Here is a 25,496-nt window from a genome sequence, read left to right on the forward strand (position 1 = left end):
CTAGCCAAAGCGCTGCCTTCCCACACATCTCAGTTGAGCTCAAGGAGTCTTATGGACTGAAATAACCATATTAACTCCAAATCTACCTTGTACTGTGGGTTCCTGCTATCAGCAACCAGCCTTGCTCCACCACAGACTTCTCCACACAGAACCCAACATGACCTTTTATAACGTAAGTCAGTTCCTAATACTTCTGGCCCAAGATTTACTTCACCACAATAAAATGCGGTCTTTCCCATAGTCCCTCCAACTTTATCTTCCACCATACCTCTCTGAAATCCCTTAGTTTCCGGCATACTGGCCTTCCTGACAGTCTCAAGGGTCATCCCCTTTTCTGGGAGGTCTCTCCTCAATTATCATCCCAATACGATTGCCAAATTAAACAAATAAAAATACAGGACTTCTGGTCAGAGTTGAATTACACGTAGATAATCAATTATTTTTTGGTTTAAGTATGTTCCAAATATGAGCTTACTACCTGAGGCTACAACTGTAACATTAGGTGATAAAGCAAAATTTCAACAACCTTCAAGGGGATGGTTGAAGACAAGGGAACATGGATAGGGTGGTAGAGAACTGCAATGAGCCTAAAATGAATTCTTAGAGGAGTCATGGCTCTTAAGAAAGTCAAAGGTGTGGTCTGAGTAGAGAACCAGCTCAAGCAAAAATCACAACACTGAAAACTAGCAAGACTCAGGTATACCAAATAGGAAGCCATTTGCTGAGAGGAAGGAGAGGCAGAGACAATACAGCTGGGGCTAGAAAGACTGGATCCATGGATGGGGGCTGATCTTCCCCCAGAAGCACTTCCCACCCATTCCCCAACTCCGGGAGTATTAACCATTTATCTCCCTCCTCCTTTTGAGCGTTCCCACCCCCCCCAACCCCCCCCTCCCCGCCTTCCCAGCAGGAAGCCACCTCTGGGCACTGCAATAGCACTTTCTGCACCTGTTTCCAAGTGGAATTCCTCAAGGCCCTACCATACTATGGTCCTTAAGGGCAGAATTGGTTGCGCCCATCTCTGTGACCTGCACCACACCTCCCACCTGTAGGCTTTTCAATAAATGCACTTCTCTGAAGGCTGGCAAGTCTGAATTCTCTGGCATCATAAATATGGTGCCCATGGTCCTAGAACACAGGGTAGACTGGTCATTTCAAGGGACCAAGTAGTAGATGTCTGAGAAACCAAAGCAGTGTCTACCCAGGAGGGAAAGCTCACATCCAGGCCCAGAAGCTAGGGGCAGCTGCATGGAGAAAGAAGTCTTTGGCACACATCAGAGCCCCATAATATAATGGGGTCCAGAGGTTAAAAGAGAAGGGGGCAGGTAGTATAGCAATGGACTCGTCTACAGCAAGGACTCTACAGCCCACACCAGCACAGTGGAAATCCTACCTTTACTCCATACAATCTTAGGTAAGTTACTTAGCTTCTTTTGCCCACATCTGAAAAGTTTCTTCATCTGAAAAATGAGTGACAGGAGTCCTTATTCTAAGGATCAGTTAAGACAAACCCTGTGAAGTTTATTAGCAGAGCACCCGGCTCACCATCTCAGATTACCTGTGTTAGTTCTTATCATTGCTAGCAGATCATGTTGAACAGGTGCCTTTTGTGTATTACTCTGTTAGTTTCCAGGAATCTAAATATTTTTTTAAGAAAATTCTTTTTCTTTTTTAAAGATTTTGTTTATTTATTCATGAGAGACAGAGAGAGAGACAGACAGACAGACAGACACAGGCAGAGAGAGAAGCAGGCTCCATGCAGGGAGCCTGACGTGGGACTCAATCCCAGGTCTCCAGAATCGGGCCCTGGGCTAAAGGCGGCACTAAACCGCTGAGCCACCCGGGCTGCCCCCATGGAATCTAAATATTTTTAAAAACCATTAGCATGACTGCAAAACGTTGGGCCCAACGGGCAAAAAGGACTATGATAGCCCTGTAAGTTAAGGATAAAGAGCCACCTACTTGGGGAGATATGGGGCAGAGGACAGAGACTGAATTCAATTTGAAACATCTCCCACTGGGGTGCCTGGGTGGCTCATGTTGTGACCCCAGGGTCCTGGGATCTAGTCCTGCATTGGGCTCCCTGTAGGGAACATGCTTCTCCCTCTACCTATGTCTCTGCCTATGTCTCTGCCTCTCTTTCTCTGCGTTTCTCATGAATAAATAAATAAAATCTTTTTAAAAAAGAAAGAAAGAAAAGAAAACATTTTCCAACAGCAATGTCCCAAAGAACACTGAAAACACGGGCCTTAGCAAAGATTGGGGTGGAAACCCAAATGTGAGATCCCCCCCCGCCCTGCCGAGAAAGCAATTGAAACCATAAGAACAGGTGAGCTGAGCCTGAGAAGAGAAGCCCCAGAGCCAGGCTGCAGGCCCGCAGACCATCTCGGTCAATGGGCAGAAACTGGAAACTAAGGAGAAAGACAGAAAAAGATTAGCAAGTTTGCAGATCGAGGTGGTACATGGACAATTTACAGACTGCAAGTGTTGTGCAAGGAGCATCTGGTTTCTAGACACAGTGGAGGGACTGCGCACAGAAGGGACTGGCAGAGAGGTAAGGAGTGTTCGGTAAGAGCTGAGGGAGCTAAGGGGTCGGCTTGCTGTCACAGAGCTCAGCCCCAGAGAGAGCTGGAGCTCAGGCCCTCTGAACATCACCAAATGCCATCCAGAAGGCCGCCTCCTTCTGAACACACCTTGATTACCCGGGGGCTAAGGACACACGGCAGTGCACACGTAGTATAAAGCTTTCTGCCTTTTTTAGACACTTCCTGACACCTGGCCAGGTAGGCTTCCAAAATATATAGAAGATGGAAAGTCATCGTAGTGCATTCTGCTGTCTGTTAGCTCTATCCATATTTAGAGCTATCTTTATCTCTGTCTATTCATCTATCTATCTGGACGGGGGCAGTAAGGTAGGAGATGGAAAATACCTGGACATTAGCCTAGGTGTAGCAGGAATGAAAGTGAGACTAGAATTAACACAGGAACAGAAGAGGCTAGACCAGGAGTAGAAACAAAGCAAGGGAGAGGCCAGGTTTGCTCCAGAGGCGCCAAAACAAGAGAAGAAGCAGGAAGAGAAGCTGACAACCACAGGAGTAAGGTAGAGAAAAGTGGGGTCTGGCATATTCCGTTTTCTTAAAGTGCAGCTGGAGGACCACGTGAGACATTTGCTAAGAAAACAGAGTGATGGGCCCCAGTAGAGGATGACTGAGTCAGAATCTTTTAGCAGCAAGTCCCCAGATTGAATTTTGCTTGGCTCTCTGCACCTGGAAATTCTTCTGTACGCTAGAGTTTGAGAATTACTGAGCTAGAAGAAAAGTCGCTGAAAATGTAGATTAATTTTTTAGTTGGGGTAAAATACACACAATTTACCATTTTAACTATTCTTAAGTGTACAGTTTAGTAGCATAAGGTAGGTTCACACGGTTGTGCAGCCAATCTCCCGAACTTTTTACCTTATAAAACCAAACCCCTATACCTATTATAGATTATTATTCTTCCTGATTTTATTTAATAGTTTTGTCAAAGCTCAGCTAACTATCCTAGATTGAGAGCTGATACACAACCCTGTGGGACACAGATCCAATGGCAGGCATCCCAGTTCACAGGGCAAAGTCTGAGCTGAGTTGGTTGTCAAATATCTTGAATATCACCCCTGCTTAGAATGCCATCTACGTAGTAACTCTAGATACCAAAATAGAATTAACATGAAATAAACATATATTTTTAAAAATACTAATTTCAATCTAAATTTTAGTTCTTTAGGATATGTTTTGGTTTTATTTATTTATTTTTTGTTTCGGTTTTATTTTGACTTTTTCATCTAAAGTTTTCTAATTGCAAACTGTCACATAGAATTCTTCCTTTTCAGGGCACCTGGCTGGCTCATTGCTTAAGCATCCAACTCTCGATCTCAGCTCAGGTCATATCTCAGGGTCCTGCGATCGAGCCGCATGGGCTCCATGGTCAGGTGGGACTCTGCTTTTCCCTATCCCTCTACCTCTCCCCCTACCTGTGCACATTCCCTCTTTCTCTCATAAATAAATAAATAAATAAATAAATAAATAAATAAATAAGTCTTTAAAGGAAGAAAAAAAACAAGTTTACAATTGTTGCTTTTCATAGGGTTTACACTGACACATTCAAAATTCGTATGGTGTACCAGTACTAACGAGTCCACATGCAGTGGCACATGTGTTTTTATGGACAGTGGCAAATGTGCCACAATGTTGACTTATTGTCATTTAATATATATTGACAAGCCACAATATGCTAGGCATTGAGATGCTATTCTATTCAGAATTCAATATGCAGTGTCAATCCTACCTAATGATTTGTTCCTGGTTTGAGGTCTATGGTCCAAGGACCTTCAGGTTTTGGGGCTTCTGTGTGACTTTTTCTAGATGCTTCTCAGTCATTCCCCTTACATTTCATATTGTAAGTCAGTTCTCGTCATGAGGATGGAGAGTAATCACTTAGTGAAATCATACACCTACAAACTTTTATTTATGTGTCCAATATTTATGGTTATCCTTGTTGCCCTCCATTGGAAATGTGGTTTTAAAAATTAAAGCCATCCAGGGGCAACTGGCTGGCTCAGCTGGAAGAACACGTGACTCTTGATCTCAGGGTCATAAGTTTGAGCCCCATACTGGGTGTAGAGATTACTAAAAAAACAAATAAATAAACTTTAAAAACAATAAATAAACCTTAAAAAAAGTTGAAGCCATCCAATGATTTTTTTCACACCCATGTTATATGGGGATCTCTTTAATACATAATCTTTTCTTATGCATAAACAGCACTAAATAAGTTTACATTTAAATACTATTTAAGCCTGATTTTATAGTAAGTAATCAAATCCATTCAAACTGTGTGTCATGGTCTACTCTGCCCAATTTTTTGTTTTAACAGATAAATAATGGCATTATAACTATGTGCAGAATACGCTAGAGACTTAAAAATTACCATAAAAATCTCAGTTGAAAAAGGGAAAAAATCTCTTATTTTAAGAAGTCATAAATACTGTCTAAATTGCACAGTAGTACAGTATGACTCTCTTTTACACAAGGAGAAGTAGCAGCACGAAGAAACTTAGTAGTTTCCCTAAAGTCTAACATGAAAGTAGGCAAATTAATGAGTCTTCCTACTTAGAAAAGCATTTCAGAGCTCTGATGATGCTTTTTTGTTAACACCTTCATGTATAAAAAGGAACACAGAAATTTTTTCCTCTCTGAGGACCGCTAAAATCTCCCTATCCACCCCAGAAAGCCTCTGGTCATATTAAAGACACGTACTAAAAACATACAAAAATATCAGAAGTGTTTCTGTAATACAGCAGGGCCTGCAGACCGCTAATGAAATTTCCCACCAGGAGAAATACACAGACAGGAGGATGGAACTAGACCTCAAAATCAAAGCCTACTCATGGCTGAGCCAAATTTAACCATTTGAGGAAAATCCTATGAAAACAATGTCATTGGTTGTTGCCTTCAAAGTGTTTTGTAGTACCAAGGACACTGAGCAAATATCTTTACCAAAACTGTGATTTCAATCAGATAAATATGTATTATATTACAAGTCATCTCTCAAAAGGCCATTACAAAAATCCTCAACAATGGGGGTGGAGGTGGGGTGGTGGCACCTGGCTGGCTCAGTTGGTGGAGCATGCAACCTTTGGTCTTGGGGTCATGGATTCGAGCCCTGTGTTGGGGGGTTGAGACTACTTAGAAAAAAAAATCTTTTTTTTTTTTTTTAAATCTTTTTTTTTTAAACGTCATAATAGTTACCACTGATTTATACTTCTATATAGTTTGAATTTTTTTAAAATGAGCATAAACTACGTTCCATAGAAAAGCTCATTTCCATTTTTTAAAGCTTCATTATTAGATTTTTCCACTTTGTAGATTATCCAGGTCAAATTCTAAGTTGCAATTAATTGCAACAAACTGAAATTAAGTGCTTTTCTCACTAGTCTAACATTTTCCAGAACTCTCTGCCTCCAGGAATGATTTGTGCTTTTTTTAAAATTAAGATCACAAATGAATTTGAAGATAAGTTTGGAGACAAACAAAACAGATTCCAAAAGCACTGTACTCTAACCAAAAACTTATTTATGGTTTATCTACCATTTTGGAGTTTGCACGGATATGTGAGAATTTAGCACTGTTTTACTAAATTTGTGATCAACATTAATATTCCCAAGTGTACTAAGAACACTTAGGTCTCAGTGCTTTACAAGACCCTGAAAACATGACTTGATTACATTTAATTTGATTCCAATTAAAAAGCACTTAAGAAGTTTCTGCTGAATTAGATTACACTGAATGTTTCTATAGAAGACACTTCATTATCTGAGGCAGCTTTAATTTAAAGTGATCACAGAGAGTGAAAAACACTGTTCATTTTAATAAAATGGGCTTAGCCCCATATCATTATTTCACAGTTGCAAGCTGGAGATTTCGGTTTATTAAATAAATAGGCAAGGGCACTGGCAGAAACATCTATAACAGTGAGTGCCTCCCTTCACAGTTGACCCAAGACAGATCTGGTCCCGTGGCTTTTAAGTCTTAACAGAAATCAGAAATACCTGTGGAAGAGAACGTTTTAAATAAAAATGGGGTGATACTATCAAGATGCTGAAATGAAAACACTGCCTTTCTACTGAATTTTTAAGCCATGAATATTACAACTAATTAAAAATGAAAAGGAAATTCTGACTTCTCAGACAACAATACCCACACAAACCCAACGACACGTCGCCAAGCCAAGGGACTTCCTAAAACATGACGTTTTTCCCTTTTAAACAAAGGACTACCTTAATATCAAATATTAATGTATTCAAATGAGGACAAACTGAAAAACTTCTTTCTTTGTCTTCACAACAGTGTGAAATGATTTTCTAAAGTGTTATTATTTTACAAGCCCCATTTTGCTTCAGAGTTCCAAAAGGGAAAATTTATGATTAAAAACAAAATGATGATTAAAAACAAATGTCTAAAGTCAGTTATTTTGTACTAAGCATAAACCGCATGGCCAGCTTTCATTGGACCCAGCTCTGCAGACACATTTGGCATGCCCACCTCTGATATTTCAGGAATAAAGGCAACTCTGTGGTTTGTGGTTAGTGATTAAGCACCAAGTGGACTTGTTGTGTGTGTTCCCCTATAGGAAAATCTACAGCGTTTTGAGAGCCTCACGCTTGTAACAATGTCTTTATTATGCCTTCCAGAATTAATTGACCTAAAATCCAGTGACTCTACGATATATCTATTGGATAATTAGAACTCTAAGGACCAACGAATAAAACACATTATTGACTTTCAGATCTTCAATCAAACAAATATTTATAGCCGCAATTTGCAAAAATCATCTCCTTTTAAGCTGGCATCGTTTCAGAATCTGCGCTTCTGATCCCAAGCACATTAGGATCCTCAGCACCTGCCTCCAAAATTTGAACTCAACCTGTGCAAACAATGCTACAACCTTTAAAAGAACCTGCGCCTGCCTAAGTGAGTCACCTCTGAAGGCAACTGAAACTTGATCATTGTAAGGTTCTCTAGAAGTCGGCCTGACCTTGAGACCACACACAACAGGGGAGGGGCAGTGAGGACCAGTGACCTGGTTTAGTGGCCAGTAGCTATAGATATCAGAGAATGTGTTTGTTGTCAATGACAGTTGCTGAAATCTGTCTATACCACACTGGGACAATCAATTTTGTAAATGATTGCAATAATCAAGGAAATTGCCTAATTTATAAATCCTTGCATACAGCATTTTAATGGATTCCTCCATTTTAATGCTGATGCCTTCAGAGCGGAATGAATTGTTGTCCAGGCTGTCAGGACACAAAATGATAAAAACATTCCGCGTGGTGGGGAAGCCACACCACATGGATATTCAGGCCCTCAGCCCATGATCATTCATTAGTGACCTCCACCAAAGTTTCACATTGCTCAGCCTCTGGAAGGGCGGAGGAAGCCACTGACCTGTGTCTAGGCCTCGGGGGACATCCCGGTCACGGTTTTGGAGTTTTGAGTAGCAAAAGTCACCTTTTGGCTAGATAGTCAGGCACTGCCTGCGTCCTCTGGTTTTGAAAGCACCACACTGGGTCAGTTCTCCTCCCTGTCCTAACGCTGAGCCCTTCCTCGCCACCCAGCCTCAGAGTCAGCAGGCTCGGCCAGCAGCCCCCCATGAAGTCAGTGCATTGTGCAGCACGGCCCCTCGGAGGAGACCTGATCCTCACCCTCCCATGCCCCCTAACAGGTACACGGATGCTCTCCCACCTGGACACCCAGGCGGCACGCTTGGCTCCTTCCCTCAACCCGCCACGCGTAGATTGCTCTTCTGGGTTAAACCCTGGCCAATTGATTCCAGCCAATGGTGTACTGTCAGTACTTTACTTACTGCTCAATCTCACTAACCTGACATTTATGGTGCACTGATTGGCCTCTGTCAGTGGGGCTGGTTGTAAATTCACTTTGAAAAGCTTTGTGTTAACAGCCTTCAACCAGACTCCGAGAAGAGTACGAACAGGCAGCCTGACAATTGCTCGACCTCCTGCCCTTATTACAGTGAGTAAATCAGGGTTTGAGCCATTAGGCTGGAGCCTGGAGCCTACACAAAAAAGGATTGACATGACAAAAGGTCAACCTCTGTCACACATGTGTAACAATTTGGATAATGGAATTCTGTAACTTATCTGAGCGAGGTGGCAAATGCTTACAAGGAAAAGTATATTCTGCTCTGGCTTCTCTTGGCTTTTATGCTAAGTAGTGATGCCGGGGTCTGTATTTCTTGTGTAAATACACAAGGAATGTCTAAACTCATTAAATCTGGGAGTCTATAAGATTCTGAAAAAGAGAGAGAGAGAGAGAGAAAGAGAGAGAGAGAGAGAGAGAGAGAGAGAGAGCACGCAAGGCAGTCCCCGCCCTGGTTCCAGGCCCCGCATTCTTCAGATCGGCAGATGGAGGCTGGATCTGGAGATGGTGGGCCTGATTCCTCAGCTAACTACCAAGCACCATTTTGTATTCCATGACATTTGTCAGACCCGTAATATTACCCTACCACCATGAAGTGATTTCTGGGTAACAAAAGAGATTAATCAAATAATTCAAAGTGCCTTAAGTGACACAGTAAAATAATAAAACAAAGAGGCTCCTGTGCAAGTTCCTCAGGTCCAACATGACCATCAACACATTTTCATCGGCTCGCTGGCTACCAGTGGGGAAGACTGAGGTTCTGAGTTTAATTCCTTGATCCTCTTTTCCAGTCAGTGTGGAAGAAAGGGGGGGGGGGGCAGAGAGAATCACCTGATGTAAGGAAATATGCAGTTGTGACAGGAAATACTTATGAGGTTTTTTTTTTTTTCCACATGGACAAAATATTATCAATAAGAGAAGTGATCTGTAAACAACAGATAAAATGAACTAATGAGAGAAATCATCCCGCAGATACAGAACATATCACTCTTCATAAAGTATTTGCAACTGAAACACTGTCTCATCACATGCATATTTGGATTGAACCTCACTAGTGTGAGAATTTCCAAATGGCTACAATAGATGTCTTTTTTTTTTTTTTAAAGCACTATCACTTTTGAATTTTAGAAAACCACGAGTGGCACTGTGCAGGGTGATACATAAACCAAAGAGAACCAGGACTTGAACGGGCCTTTGCCAAGCCAACTTTAAGTACCAAGTTTTGATTGTGAACACAATGCTGGAAACCATTCCAAGAGGCGGCAGATGGTTTTACAGTTTATGTAAAACTACAAAATGCTCACACTCTATCAAATGGGCACCACTATCACAGACATCTTCAAATCAAATGAGGCAAAGCCAGAGAGATACACCAGCTGTTCCTCTGTAAATTTAAAACATAACAGCAACATGACTATGGCTTCTTTTTAGGAAGAATTTATTTGGAGTTCATGAAATTGACATATTCAAAACCAAGCTGACAAGCAATCTAGTATATTAAATGATAAATTACTAAGAAGCACAATTTCTACTTCACTATAACTGGAAAAGCCACATAATTCTAACCCCTAGTGCTTTGGTGAATCAGACCCAACAAGCCAAAATCTATTAAGCAAAGCTATGGACTATATAATTATAGTGCTATCACCAGAACAATTTTAAAATGGTTCCTGTTAAATTTTTAAGTGGTTTTAATTTCATTTTAAATAATTAATTTTAAATTATTTTTTAACATCTAAATATTTATATACAAATGAGTACAGTACTATACATGGAATTGGGTGATTATACAAAACCTAAGTAATGCGTTTAAAATATGAAGTCATATCATTTCCTCCAAGCACCAGTTTCCTATGATGGTTTTGAAATATAAACGTTTAGCAACGTGTAATATATTTTTAATATTGGTTTCATCAATGTCTTTTGACCTAAGCTAAATGGTAATGATGAAAAATAGACCATTTGCTTAAAAGCAAATCTCTTATTAAATCTAAAATATTATGGCATAAAATCAAACCACAAAAAAAATCCTACCCCATATTATGTTATTCCCCCTTGATTTTCTGAAGAAAAATAATGAAGGTTTTCACATAGTGTAAACGAAAATGAGACACTCAAATTTACAGAGGCAAAGACAGATTCTATAAAATTAAAGCCCTTTCTGGTACCTTGACCGTAATCCTAACAAGTCACAACATACTTCAATTAGCAGAATAATTTTTCTAGGATGAAAATAAGTGCAATTTATTTTGTCATTGTCACTAAAATTTCCTGTCAAATTAGACTTTGATTTGAAAGGCCTGGGTAATTCTGGCCTATCTTAAACTGTTACTTTATTTTAAACTTCCGTATTTTCTATCCACTAGAATTTTAAGTTTACACGATGTACATTCCTCAGGTCCAGTCATATTAAATTCTGATGTTAAGCAGAAAGGGGAAACCATGTGCAACTAGATTAATTTATCTCAAGGGAAAAAGGGCACATTAATAATTGAGATAATGTTTTCATAAATGCTGAAATCAAACGTGTCTTTTCACTTCTTTATTAGAAAACACATTAGAGCAAAATTATCTCACTCTCATCAATAAGACCTAATTGCTGAGAAAGAGTATGTTTTCTTTGCGAAACATTCAGAAAGATTTTTCTCATTATGGCCAAATAAGCTAGAAATATACCATGCATCCAAGTCTTGCTGGAATAAATGTATATAAGCAAAACGAGTGATTGTTTAATCCGTCCTGTAATGTTTTTGTTTTAGACTCTGTGAATTTATTATTTTTTGTAAAACACAGTGAAATCTGATTCTAAAAGAAACTGACCCCCCCCCAAAAAAAAAAAAAAGACTAGTAATTGGGCTTTCAGTTTGTTCATCTCCTTAAAAGGAAAAAAAAAATCACCTGGGCTTCTTGCTTTAAAAGAGAAAAAAAGAAAAAACTCTTCGAATTGCCCATAGATACCCCAAAGAGTCAAAATATACTGCAGATAATGGAATGATATTGAACTTTCTTTAAGTTGCTGTATTTTTTAAGAAACAGGATGATTAGCACAAAGAAAATATTAACTAAAAGCACACTGACAAAACAATCAAATAAGCTCTCAATGGCTGAGGTACGTTAAATATTAAAAAGTCATTTTGTACAAAGAGAGCTTTTAATGATTAAACAAAGGGAGTAACTAAGGTGAATCTGATTGTTTCTGTAATAAGCCTTCATGTGTATAATAAAGTACAGCCATACTAAAAACAATGAACTGTAAACTGAAACAAAAATCCATCATCTACTTGGAAACAGTGACGGGAAAAGATTAGCAATCCATTTATTGTACTGAAATAAAGATAAGTAACCCTGGTAAGATCCATCAGGACCTGAGTATTGAACTCTAAATATAAAGACATTTCTTCATCAGCAAGTGACTTAAAAAAATGTGAGGAAGAGAGACGATTCCAGTTGACTTTTAAAATGAAATGGTAATGATTCAACTGCTTTTAAGTTTTTAAAGATCTGCTCTATGTCGACCTGCTATTCTGGAAGATATCTAAAAGAATGTGTTTTTTTTTAAATGGATAATTATTATGTGAGTCATTAAACAATTATTGCCAAAAGTTTCCTATAGATCTATCTTGTATTCCGACTATGGATTCTTTCCTAATACGATGACTACACTTTTTTTTCACAATAAAATTGAGGTTTGAAAGCAAAGACTAACGTTTAAGGAACAATCCAGCATTTAGACTCTCCTGTTATAAATTTAAATTCAAATCACCACATTTCATAAAAAAATAAATCATAATGCTTAAAAATTAAAAACTCAAGGCTTCATAGCTTAAAAATAATCATACTAATAAAAACCTGAAACCCTATGAGAGTAAGTTTCATCTTAACAAATGGACATTGGCACTAAGGTACCTGGCCGTACTCTGTCACAGTTTATAGGATCTCCCAGTAGACTGATAGATTTTGCACCACTGCAGTTTTAATATCCCTTCAATCCCCGAAATGTTTGCTTATTCTAACTCTTCTTACAGATGATAAAAATAAATAGGTCATGTTCTGAATTCAGAAGGAGGGATCTGGAGATCCTTCAAGCATGCATACACCCAGCAAGTCTTTTTTCTAACACAGAACCAACTTAGTACCTGAAACAATAGGTAAGACGAATTTCCTCTCCTCTGATACTGAGGTATCAACAACTCTCAATCCCCGCTCTCCTTATTTCAACAGTGCTAATTTAATCAAGCTCAAGGAAAGGTACAAAAGGAAGGTTCCACAGCTTTCAGTATTAATATGTATCATTATATTCTATATGTGTAGTGATCTCCAGCCAACATCACAAGCATCCACGTCCTTTATAACAAAACTATGAACTATGGGATTTTTTTCATGTTTATGCCTTCGTCCCCTGGCACTGTAAAAACAGATGAGCTCAAAACCTGGGGCATGAGAGGGCAATATAACAGTGTTTGGTTTTAACATTTGCTGATAGAGTGAATCTGTACCATTGAACAATCGTTTAACAATCTCCTCAGAAAAGTATTGGCAGACCTTTAACTGTATGGTATTAGAGCTCCTAATAACACTACTGGAACATGAAAAGTGCCTGGAAGTGTTTTATAAACTTTAAACCGCACTGGAGGTTACAACTAATTAGTCAGAAACAAAAACCAACTGGGAAATATTTCAAAACCAGATGCTTTGATTATTTCCCACTTGTCAGTTTTTCCGATCCAAAAAGCTCTCACTTCTAACCTGGCTCTATGTACCGAGCCATTCTCTTCTGCCCTGTTTCCCTATAAAAATTTCTGTTTAAAAAAAGGAGGGGGGGGCACTATTTGGTGACATAAACATGCCCAACGTTTTCTTCCTCGTTCAAGAATCCTATCCTGAGAGATTAAAAATGTGTAATTGTTTTTCCAATCCAGAAGTGAAACAGAACCTGGGAGCCTAGGCACAGGGCCCCAGAAGATAACCATAGACTACGCAGCCCATGGCCGCCATGAGGCCATCTTGGGCTCCTGGGCTGTAAGCTCACCATGTAGCTCCTACACCATCAAAGGAGGTTTTACAGGCACAGGCCCCAGCCCCAGCATCCCATGCCAACAGTCATGTAATGGCTGTGGAGACCAGGTTTGTTTTTCACAACACTGTGTCTCCAGAGCCTAAGATAGTGCTGTCCAGAGCGCTCAGCAAAAATGTGAGTGGATTACCAAGTCCCATGAGTTTTAGTTAGTAACTACGAGGCTGCTCACAGCCAGCATGCCCATCTTGACAGGCCACTGAACCTTGTATGAGACAAGCTGCTGTAGAAATGACCCATTAATGGAGACCTAAGGTCCTTGCCAAGTTGGCCTCTAGCACTTAAGTGACTTTCTTTTCTGGCTACTCCCACTCCATTGTACCGCCTGGCCTCAGGCAGATTTACATATGGCCCTAAGAGTAAGACTTCCACCATCTTCTATTTCATAAATCACCCCCTGGGTGAGAGGGGTGGCTAAACCTGGTGGGGGAATTACCTACGGCTAAGAATCTGCCTCTTCAGAACTGGATCTCAATAACAACAAAGCTCTGGAAGAAATCTCAGATGAACATTTTTCAAATGCATTCCTTGTTTTTAAATCATAGCATGACATGGGATTGTGCCACTTAAGTATTATCATGAATTGGGTGATATCAAAGTGCTCCAAGTTTTCCTATGTTTAGATTTTCTGTCTTGCTGAAGGCTGCCTAATTGTACTTTGTCAGAAAAGAAGCAGAATTTGTGATTTCAGATTCACAATGTAATTTGCTTACTCGGGATGCTTTGAAAGTTATGAAACATGCCCCAGTCTCTTAAGCTCAACGTTTACAAAATTGTTTTTATCTGAGAAAAGGAGCCTGACTCTCTTCCTCCTGTTTATGCTATGTCCCTTCTTGCCCAGTGCCCAAAAAACATACTGTGGAAGAGCTCAGAATGGGACATTCACCTAGCTGACACCCCAATGCCAGGCCTCCTCTGCTCTATCAACCTCAGCTGGCTTTTCTTTTTCCCAAGATCCAGGGAGACAACTCAAATCCATCCCAGCTGGAACAGAGGCTTGTTAAGGGGATCCCACCTTCAGGAACCTGTAGGCCCTGTCTTCCTGGCTGGGTTGCTGAGGCGCCAGGCCAAGCTCTGCACCTAAGAACTGTACCTTGGCAGACACCCGGCATGTGCATGACCTGAGAAATCTATCCTCCCCTACCCACTGAAGAACAGGGGAGGCTCTCCCGTAAGCTGCCCCACCCCCACCACCAAGGGCCAGGCTGTTTGCCGGCCAAAGCTCTGGTTTGGCGAGGTGCTGAGCCATGAGTGACTTACCTCCCAGAGATGCTGCGTGTTCCTCACGGCGCCGGCCTGCACCTTCTCCGGGGGCAGGAGGACGCCCTGGAAGGGCCCGATCCAGGTGCCCTGCTGGATCCTCTGTGCCGCACAAATGCCGTAGGCCAGGCCGGGCACGGTGCTGGTGCACAAGCACACCTCCCGCGGCAGGTCCCGGAGCCACTCGGGCAGCTCGGGCGGGGGCGCGGCGGCCGCGGCGCTGCTGGTGCCCACAAGCCGACGCAGCGAGTGCAGCGGCCCGTGCATGGGGCACTCGCCGTTGCGGTTGTCCGCGCACATGTCGCAACCTGCCGGAGAACGAGCGGGAGGGAGGGAAGGAAGACGGTTAACCCGCCGCTCAAGGCGGCCCATCCTCGGGCCAATCCTGAGACGACCACATCCCCTCCCCGGGTATGCCACCTGCGAGGGAGGGGACACCTTCAGGGCACCGGGGCCACTAGGAATGGGGGAGAGGTTCCTCTGCACCCCTGCCTTGGAAGTCGAGCCCCTGGCGCCCCAAAAGCCTTGGTTGCTGGGTGTGGGTGGCATGGCTGTCTCTGTGGAACCCCCAGCTCCCTTCTGCTTCTGGGGGGGGGGGAGGGGGGTATCTCTCTCTCCCTCTGCCTTTCTCTCTCTAGTTCCCTCTGACTCTCTCTCCTGTCCTCTCAGTCCAGGGTGTTTCCATGTGTGTTTATCACTGTCCCATGAAAAGAGCCTATCTCTTGCTCAACCTTCTGTCCCAGAGAGATTCTACTTTGGTCGCCTGGGTATATTTGGTTTTCCTCTTCCGACAATGAGAGAAGATGCTTCCAAAATCACCGGGGCAGGCGGGCGACCCATCCAGCACGAAGCACCCTCCCGACTCCTGGGGAAGCACCCGCTCCCACGGCCCGCAGCCGGCACCAAAGTGGGGAGCCGTCCTTGGCCCCTGGTGGTGCAGAACCCCAGACACTGGCCACTCCAGCCAGAGAGGAAAGGGTGGAGAAAGGGGGACCATTCTAGCCGGTTTGGGGTGCCTGTGCTGGAGTGCAAGCTCTTACCAGAAGCCAAAAAGGACTACATAGTGAATTTAAGGATCTGGGTAATGGCTGAGTGGAGAGGGTGGCTGCTGCCCAGATGATGGGTCCCCAGGCTGCACGCGATCCTCCTCGTGAATTACATGCGAGGGAAGAACTGCCGTGAACCCGGCTCTCTCCGACGTTCCCCCGGGCAGCCAGCAGCCCAGAGGAGGGGATCCTCACCCTCCCTCTGGGTCGGGTGGCTGTGGATGCCCGGTGTCCCTCGACTCAAACTGGATGGGAAAAAGCCAGGCGGCCGCAGGAAGCAGAGCCTGCGGCGACCGCGCTGTCGAATCGCAGCGCCCTCCGGGTTATTAATGGGCCTGGCGGAGCCGCGGTGTCTGCGCCCCGGCCCTGCAGACCTGCCTCAGAGAGGCAGCCTCGGCGCCCGCCAGCACAACCCAGCCTCCCTGGCCCAGCCTCCCTGGGGAGCCACGGCCCCCCCACGCAACTGAGCCCTAGGGCACCGAACAGGAGGTGGGATGGGTACCAACTGGTGGGTGGCGGGAGCTGGGGCATCGGTAGATGCGCCAGCGCTGGGCGACGGGTGGCCCTTGAGGCCTCCTAGCACCTGCACCCAGCTTCAGGTCCGCCAGGTCTAGGGTTGGGGGCACAGGGCACTGTCACTCTCAGTGTGCTTCCATCCATCCTAAAACAGAGGCAAGCCTACCTAACTTTTCACAAAGTGAGTCAGGGAGGAATCTACAAGGAAGGAATCCCCAAGGGCAACCCAGCCGCCCAGAGCGAACCCTGGTTTTGCCGTTTCTTTCAAAGCAAGCCCAGGGTTGACCATGTGAACATCCTATTTCAGTGGAGAAGGCTCCAGCAGGCTGTGCCTTCCCCTCAGTCCCCTACTCCCACACTCTTCCCAAGAGGGCCCAGGAAAGGACAGGACCTTCTGACTGCAGCTTCTTGGAGATATCCCCAGGCCTCTCAAGTGACAAGAGACAACCTGTTTCTACAGGTGGGGAGGTGCCCATGCTCTGGACCTCTATCCCACAAAAGCCCCCTCTCCCAGTGATACCAACTAATGTAAATACTGTGTCAGGCTCTACTTTTGCCTTTAGGGCCTAGACAGAAAGTATTCCTACCCTTACCACATGTCAGCCCTTCCAGATACACTTCACACATCCTCTCTTGCTTCTGACTGTGAAAATAACTACTTCAAGACCAAGGAGGGAATGGAAAAAAAGACAATAAATATTCAAAGTCACCCAGTGTCTACAGTGTTCCAGACACCTACCTCAGAATAATCACCATATCATGATCCCCATTTTGTAGATGAGGTAATTTGAGGCTTCACGAGCAATGTAGCTAGACCAAGGATCAGAAACCAGAAAGTGGTAGAGAAAGATTCACGGTCAAGTTTGCCTACTTCAAAGCCTCCAAATCTAAAGATCTAGGGAGACTAATGAAAGCTGGGAAAATTTTACATCCAAACTCATAATCAGTACAATTGAAGTATTTCACTGAAAGCACTATTTGGCAGGCCACAAAAATTGCTCTAGCATCGGTGAATAACAGAAATTTCCAAATCTCTCTCCCACGCTCGTGGGTTTGGGGAGGTTAAATGTACTGCAAAGTGAACAGATTATGTCCATAACTTTGGATTTTAGCCTCAGAGATGACCTTTCAGCACGTTAGCAAAAATAGCTTAAAACAAATGACAATAAGCAAAAACAATATGTCCTGTAAAAATAAAACTCAAATCACCCTAAGGAGCTGCTTAACCTACTTTCCCTTTCTGGCTGGCTCAGTGAGGCATATGGTGAGAAGCAAAAGCAGTTGGTATTCACTCCCTACCAGTCCACACCAGAGATTACATCAACTTCCAACATCTCCACAACATGCACTATCACCCCAACTACATCAGTAATAAAATAAGGAGGAACTCCAGCCACCAATCCACAGACAGCAAACTCACTCCCTGTATTTGCTATGCATGATAAAACTACAGCTAGCCCTTTCTCTAAGAAGTCCTCTAAAACTCTCTTCTACCAACTAAATTTCAGTTGCCTCCAGCAGGTGTTGAAAAACTTAATAGTGGCATTTTGCCAAAGAAAAAGCTGAGTTTCTCCCAATATACAGAAGACTACCTGTGTGTAAAGTCCAGAGAGTAAGGGAGGCTAATCCACTTTAATTACACGAGTCTTAACTGATAAACCACTTTGTGCTATATCAAAATATTCTGCTGGAGAAGTTGACCAATTACATCCAAATACACGTTATATCCTGATGTTTTTTAATACACAAAACCCCTGCCATTGAAAATAACTGGCCTCTGACTCTGTGTCTCAGGGTCCCAAAGGAGCTTGAGGATGCTTAAGACAAGTTCTTACTCCGGGGTTGACAAATGTGGCACAAATAGACAAACATGCTAGCAGAGTGTTTTCCAGAAAGGAGCCATAAACGCCTACAAGAAAAGGTTGGAGGGAGAAGGCTGGCTAGATGCCCAAAGTGCACCCCCCAAATGTATTTTATATATGTGCATGTATATATATACACACACACACATAATAAATGCATACGTTACATACAGCATTCCACGCCGAGCAATACATAATACAAGTGTATTTGTATTCATAAAGAATAAGCAAATAAATGTTCCTAGATTATCCTAAAATCAGGGTTATTTTCTGAAAGTCCATAATTGTTATTTGGAAAGTGTTTTCTCTATCTGTGAGAAATATCAGATTCTCCAAGCAAGATACTTTGAAATGCCATTTTCGAATTAGGCAATATCAGAGATCATGGTCCCTCCTCTCATCGTGAATGGATGTCAGGGCTCCTGTTTCTGTGGCCCTGAATAAGGGAAGGAGGTCTCCCTAGGTCACAGACTTAGCCACCTACTGACTTCGGTGTCACGAAGAGCGCACTTCCACTCTTTCTTTCACATCCTCGTGGATTCTTGAGTATTTCCCCAAGTGCGTACACTACTGTGGCAATGGAAAGCGGCTCTATTTTTTAAGGTAAAGGGGGGCAAAACAGGCATGGTTTTCTTTTCTGGTGTTTCATTTCTTGTTCTAGGAAAGGTGAAATTTAAAACGTTTCGAGACCTTTTTTTTTCTTCCCTGTTTGCAGAGGTGACGGACTCGTGTGGGCCCGGCCGAGCCAGGACCGCGGGAGGCCCCCCCACCCCCACCCAGACCCTGGGTTCCCCGACGCCTCTGGGCCTCCTGCGCCCGCCCTCACCCCCCTCTGGAAAGGACACCGAGGAGCAGCCGAGAAGCCTGCCTCTCCGCCCGGGCGGCAGGGACAACTAAGCTATAAATCCTCCCCGACCGCCGGGGAGGGGGCGGCCCCCGGCCCCGCAGGCCAAGCCCGGCGGGGCGGCCGCGCATCGATCCCGCGGGCGAGCGCCCCGGGAGTGCCGCCTGCTGGCCGCGCCGTGCGCGCTGCGGGCGCGGGGTCGCCGGGGTCCCGAGGCCCGGCGGGGTCCGGGGCCGGCGGAGCTGGTCGGCGCGCCCCCGCCCCCGCCCCCGCCCCCGGGCTGCGGCCTTGCCCTCTCCGCCAGCCCCGGGCCGGCCGCTGGACGGGGCGGGGTGCACGGCTGGGCCCGGGCCCGCTGGAGGCCCCGCAGCCCCGTCGGAACCGCGCAGGCCCCGGCCCCCGCCTGCCGGCCCCGGCCTTCCCGCGCGCCGCCCCCCACCTCGCCTGCCGCCGCCGGGCGAGGGCCTCCCTCCCGCGGGGTCCTGGAGGCACGTCCGGGAGGCCGTGCGGGCTGAGCGCCGCCACCGCCGGGAAGGGGAGCCAGCGGTGGGCGCACGGAGCCTTCGGGAGGGCTCCCCGTAGGGCAGCAGAAAGCTCCGCGCGAGTGGCACAGGCGCTGGGCTTGCCCCGCTCCGCCTGCTGCCGGCCGGGCCCAGGGACGAGCGCGAGAGACAAAGGGGGAGGGAAAGAAAGCGGAGGGGCGGGGGGGGGGGCAATGTGGATTTTATTTGTCTTCCGATGACCGTATTAATAAATTAAATGGGAGCGCCAGGGTGTGCGGGCGAGAGAATATTGCGCCGAGATAAACCTGGCCAGCCCCTGCCCCTGCCCCTGCCCCTGCCCCTGCCCCTGCGAGGCCGCCGTATACAATGCGGAGATGATGAATAGGACGGAGAGGGGATCGAAGCGGGTCTGGGCTGGCTCCACTCTCTCCTACAAAACTATAGGGCAATTAATTGTGGCTTGTCCCCTCATCCTTCATCTCCTGGTGGCACATATCGATGGAGATTACTGCTGATGGACCATTTTATCACCTTAAATAAACAGTCGCCACCTCTTCTAACCTCAATCTAATATATGGCTCTATGTTCAGTTTCAGGGCGCTAGATAACGAATGATGTAAAATAGCTAAATCATGTATGTTACGGGATGGGGCTGGGCCTGCACACAAAAAGAGAGAAAAGAGAAAAAGAAAAATAGAACAACACAAAAGCCCACACGCTGACTCCGAGCCTCCCTCCCACCGGGGACCAGGTCTGAAATCTAAGTCGCTGGCGGCTGACAGCGGGGACGCTGGGCGGGAGTGGCCGGCGCGGTCCGTGCCTCGGTAGCAGGAAGACCCCACTGCGGGGCTGCTGGGCTCGGGGGCTCCCGAAGACAGGACCTGCGTCTCCCAACTGGGTGCGAAGAGATTAGGGAAGGTCAGAAAATACTCGTTCTCCTTTTAGCTCCCTCTTTAACCCCTCTGGACGAACCCCCCCATTCCCTTCTCGCCCACAGCCCCTCCCCAGCCCTCGGAAAGGCTGGCGCTACCCAGCCGGAGAGCCTCGCGCCCGGCTCCTACACCGGAGCATCTGCGCGTGCTGTTCCCACCACTGTTCCCTGCGCAGCAGAGCTCCCCCGAGACGGAAAGTGGCAGAGACCTCCAGCTGGGGAAGCTGCGAAGCGTCTCGCTTCCGCGGAGACCCCGGGCGGACTTAGCTCCCAACCCCTTCCCAGATACGTAAAAGGGGCACCTTCCCTGAAAGGTCTGGAAAGGTGATCGCCCCCCATCACACCGCCAGGTATCGCGCCTACAAACACCAGGGGCGCCCTGTGGCTGCCTTTCGCTACCTTCCAAGAAGAGTGACAGGGTCTCAGGCAAGGCACCGGCTCCCAGAACCCGGGAGGAGGCCACAGCGAAGGCGCCTGACGTAATCAATGGCTTTAGGCAACCAGGGAGCAAAGGCGTGCGGGCGCTGACACAGGACAGGGAAGGAAGCCCCCCACCCCCATCCCCCTTTTCTGTTGCAAACCGCCCACCGGTGTTAGGGAGATGAAAGCAGGAGGCACAGCAGCCTGCAGAGGGTCCGTGGAAAGTGTCCTTCCACCGTGGAATAAATTAACCCACACAGATAAGAGCACTGTATTGGAAGAGTTCACCCGGCTAGCTTTATACCGCGTCTGCTGTTTTTTAAGTCTTTGTGTGTGTGTTTTAAGGACCCTCCGCTATGCCTTCACTGTGGCCTTTGCCAAAGATGCCAATAAAGTTTCAAGGTGAAGCGAGTGTTAATGATTCACACGTGTTACTGGGTTGCGGCTTGCAGGCAAAGAGCGACTCTTCTAAAGGGAAGAGAAGTGAGGGGGTCCCTGTCTTTGCCTCCTGAGCAAAAGAGAAAATGACTCAACACCTTTTAAATACTAATAAAGGGAAGCGATGCTGAGTGGTCATTTCACAGAATGCTCTTACAAGAGCATGGGTGGCAGGAACCTGAAACTAGGAAAATGTGGGGGGGGGGAGGCGGGTAGGGATAAAAATCACTGGGCACTTCCCTTCTGAGCAGCCTCTCACCTCACCCCCACCCCCAACTGCATACAACCTGGGAATGGGGAGCAGCTCTGGTTTTCACCACCTTGCAAACAGCAGACCAACTTCCCCCGCCATGGAGGACCAACAGTTTCCCACCCTTTGCATTTCTGTTTGGTTTTGATCCCCTCGTTAGATTAAACCCAATCACTTCTCAATCCATCTTTGCAAAACATGCACCCCAAGGTTTCAAACGAGTGTGTGCTCTTGCCCAGAGAAGTTTCTGCAAGAAAGGCAGGCCTGGCTGGCCAGCATTACACAAAGCTACCTCAGCTTTCTATTTTCTTTCTCAAATGCCCTTTAATGAGGAAGCAATGTGAAGTGTAACTCTAACAGGGCAATCTGACTTTCTTTGCCTTCTGTGTTTTCCCTTGCACTTCGCACAGGGGAAGCAGTCCAGCTGACTCAAAAAGAGATACCAGAAGATAACACAATGGGAATAATTTAAATACATCATAATTCATTTCCTCCAGTCAGAGGAAAACGTTACCTGGATGATAAACTGGCTCAATAGCCATATATTAATTAGCAATCTATCCCAGTTCTTTCTCAGATCAATCTAGGTTTTTCTCTGGTGAAAATGCACTGAGCCTCAAGATTGCATTGTGAACAATACAGGCACTCAGAGCACAGCCAGGGCTTTGGGGTGTGCTGCTGGCATCTTTGCCAACAATCATTTAATGCAGAAGAGAAAGTGCAAGTTTGATAAAGTACTCTCAGCCCACAGTGACTGTATTTCACTTAGCAGTAAGGACTGTCTTTTCCAAAGCATTTCTTGTCTTTTTAATTCACATTTTTAAAAGAACTGCTTTGAAAACAACACGTTCAAGAAATTCAGGAGGAAGAGAAGTATTTTTTTGAAGTCCATTAGGACGATATCATTTTATAAAATTTTCTAAACTCTGGAATACAAACGTCTTCCTAACAGCAGGGCAAATTTGAGTTGAAACCCTCATTTTAAACTAGTACTTTACCCTCAAACTCTGGAGAGAAAAAAGTAAATACAACTGCTTTTTATGGTTAGTAATAATTATCTCCATCAGAAAAATGATCCCCATCCCTTTTGAAAAGGCTGAACCACCGCCATCACTAGGCTCGTGGCTAGTGTTTTCTCATCAAAGTAGTGACACCAAGAGTCCTTTAACTAAAATTTGTAGTTATTTTGCTTTTACAACGAATTAAGAAGTTCATGGAGCGGTAGACATTCTACAAGAAGGGACTTATTCAGAACAGAATGATTATACTCGTTTATCATCAACTTTCCTCATGCAGAAACTAAACGAGGGAATGAGATGAAAGGAGCTAAGTGAGCGCTGATCTTTCAAATCCTCTACTGCTTTCAACTTGACTCTCTTAACCTTTAATACTCTCTCCAGAGATCTCTGGAAGTGTATCGAGCACTGACACCAATGCCTTAGGTGTAAGAGTATCCTAACTTCTGATACGACCAAAAGGACTGGATACAGAGCAATACATATTCTTGGTCTTCAGTTAGCGTTTTGTCTCAAGACCGCAAAACGGAGCAGTACTTGCGAGAAGCCTTTGAAAATCTGAATACAGGAATCGAAGCTAGAGGAAGGAGAACCGTGCAGCTTGAATTAGGCACTTACTTAATTTTTCAATTAGGCATTTGCCATTTACTCGGGAACAAGGAGCGTACACTGCTAATACAGAACTACTGTCAGAGTCATAAAAAAAAAAAAAAAAAAAAGCAAATCAAGCGAGCCTACGGATTGCGAACAAACGTTTAAACGACCAAGGGTGCGCGGAGTACGCGGGATCCGCTGGGAATGACCCTACCCCAAAGTCGGAAACGTTTTCTCATTAAGCAGCTGGCAAGTTTTCTTCTCCTCCTTTTCTAAATAAATAGAAGACCTAAGAATAATGCCTGCCTGCAGGGAGAGACTGACCCAGTGTCATGCAAAATTCCTACTCGGGCGAGGCCCTGCCAGCCAGCAGCTCTCGGCGCGTCCCCTGCCCACCCCACGGGTGGAAAGTGAGCTGCTGTAGTTAACTCCCGAGGTGAGGGACAGGAGGAGTGCACGCTCCCCAGAAACGCTGAGGGTCCCTCCCGCGTCCCTCCGAGGCCGGGCCAAGCCCCCAGCGTGCGCAGCTGGCGCCCGCCGGGCCCCGGGCTCAATCCCGCGGGAGGGCGGAGGTCTGTCCGCCGGGTCCTCGAGCCGCTGTGGTCTAAAGGCTTGCAAAGCCGGGAGGGGAGGTGGGGACGAGGTAGGGGTAACCCTGAGGTGCCACCCGGCATCCCATCCGTTCTCTCTCCTTCTCTAACGTTGGGAAAATTTTGCCACGACGGTCTGGGAGGTGCGGGGCCGCGGCCTGGGGCAGCCCACCCCCTGGGGCCCGGCCCCGCGACCCCCTTCCCGATGGGCGCCCGCGCTCGACGGCGCCAGCGGCCCTGGAGAGCGCGCGCGGGCTGCGGCTACGTACGGTTGTTGGGGTCGCTGGTGTGCTGGTTGAGCGGGATGATCTCCATGCGCTGCTGGCCGTACAGGTAATAGTCCAGCTCCTCCGCGCTGCAGCGGAAGCGCGGGCCGCCCCGCACGTCTCCGCCGCTGCCGCCGCACTTGGCGGGCCCCGGGCCCGAGGCGGCGCCCAGGCACAGGTCCTTGGCGGGCAGCGGCTCGGCGGCCACGGCGGCGGCGGCCAGAGGCGCGAACACCGGCAGCTGCGCCACGGGCAGGGCCGACAGACCCGCCAGCGCGGCGGCGGCGGCGGCGCAGGAGGAGACAGAGGAGGCCGAGGTGGAGGAGGACGCCGGAGTGGAGGAGGCGGAGGAGAGCGAGGCGGGCCGCGGGCGCAAGGGGTCCGGAGGAGGCTCGGCGCGCTCCGGGGGCGGCGGCGGCGGCGGCTGGAGAGGCTGCGGCGCGCCCAGGGGACCCGCGGCGCCGCCGCCCTTGAGCGGGCCGCCGCTGCCGCCGTGCGGGAAGAGTTGCTGCCAGTGCTGCAGATAGGCTGGGTCCACTTTGAGGAAGGCCGAGCCGCCGGGGTCTCCGGGCTTCAGCATGTCCGGCCTCTCAAGCTGGGGGCAGAGGGCAGAGAGGAGAGGGCGCCTGAGCCGGGCCCCGGGGCCGGGGGCGAGAGGGCCGGGGAGGATGGCCGCCCAGACCCTGGGGCGAGAGCTGAGCCCGGGCTCCGCCTGCAGCAGCCCGGAGCCGCCGCTCCCCCTCTCCAACTCCAAGGGCGCAAAGTTTACTCTGAAGCCGCGGCGCGGCGCGCAGGGAGCTCCGTGCACCCCGCCTCGCCCCGCGGAAGCCGGGCGCTCGGGCGCTCGCCCGCAGGACTCGGCGGCAGGACGCACCCCCGCCCGCGGCCCGCGCCCGGAGCCGACCCGAGCCGGAGTGGCGCAGCCCCGGAGCCGCGCTGGCCTCCGGCGCCAGGAGGCGGGACAGTCTCGCCCCCCGCCCCCAGCCCGGGACCTCCAGCCTCCTGTCCCCGGGGCCCCAGACCCCGGCCCCAGACCAGCCGCGCCTTACCTGGAAACTCGGGGCCGCCGGCGGGTGCGTGCGTGCGCGCGTGTGTGTCCGCGAGCGTGCGGGAGAGTGTGCGTCCCGGGTGCACTACATGCCCCTGCGCCGCGGGAAAGGAAAGCCCTGGAGGTGGTGGGGCCGCCGGGACCCTCCCGGGCGGCGGGCGAGCGAGCGGAGGCCCGCGGAGGCCGGCGGAGCGCGCGGGGGAGCGCGCGGGGGAGCGCGGCCCGAGCGGGGCGCGGACCGGAGCCGCGCTGGGCTGCTGCGCTCGCCGCCGCCGGGTCCCGGTTCCTCAGCTCCGCGCTCTGGCAGCCTCCCGGCTGGACACGTGGGTTTTACGACAGCACAAAATACAAGTGTGTG

The 25,496-nt window shown here is 47.2% G+C and overlaps 1 protein-coding gene across 3 annotated transcripts in view; it reads right to left on the minus strand.

The window, feature by feature from the left end:
• The window catches only part of PRDM6 (PR/SET domain 6), a 101,564-nt gene extending 76,289 nt beyond the window's left edge, over positions 1–25,275 (minus strand). For 2 of the 3 annotated variants that reach the window (XM_041760412.1, XM_041760413.1), the window contains exons 1-2: positions 24,094–24,806; positions 14,815–15,122 (exon numbers count right to left, since the gene is read on the minus strand). In XM_041760412.1, coding sequence (XP_041616346.1) covers positions 14,815–15,122; positions 24,094–24,670 — 885 coding nt within the window. In that variant the 5' untranslated portion in view covers positions 24,671–24,806. Of the gene's footprint in view, positions 1–14,814; positions 15,123–24,093; positions 24,807–25,139 lie in introns of those variants that run through there. The other variant, XM_041760411.1, reaches the window with a different exon arrangement.
• Positions 25,276–25,496: the final 221 nt, after the last annotated feature.

Source organism: Vulpes lagopus, chromosome 7 (genome assembly GCF_018345385.1).
Source record: "Vulpes lagopus strain Blue_001 chromosome 7, ASM1834538v1, whole genome shotgun sequence".
Classification (NCBI taxonomy): Eukaryota; Metazoa; Chordata; class Mammalia; order Carnivora; family Canidae; genus Vulpes; species Vulpes lagopus.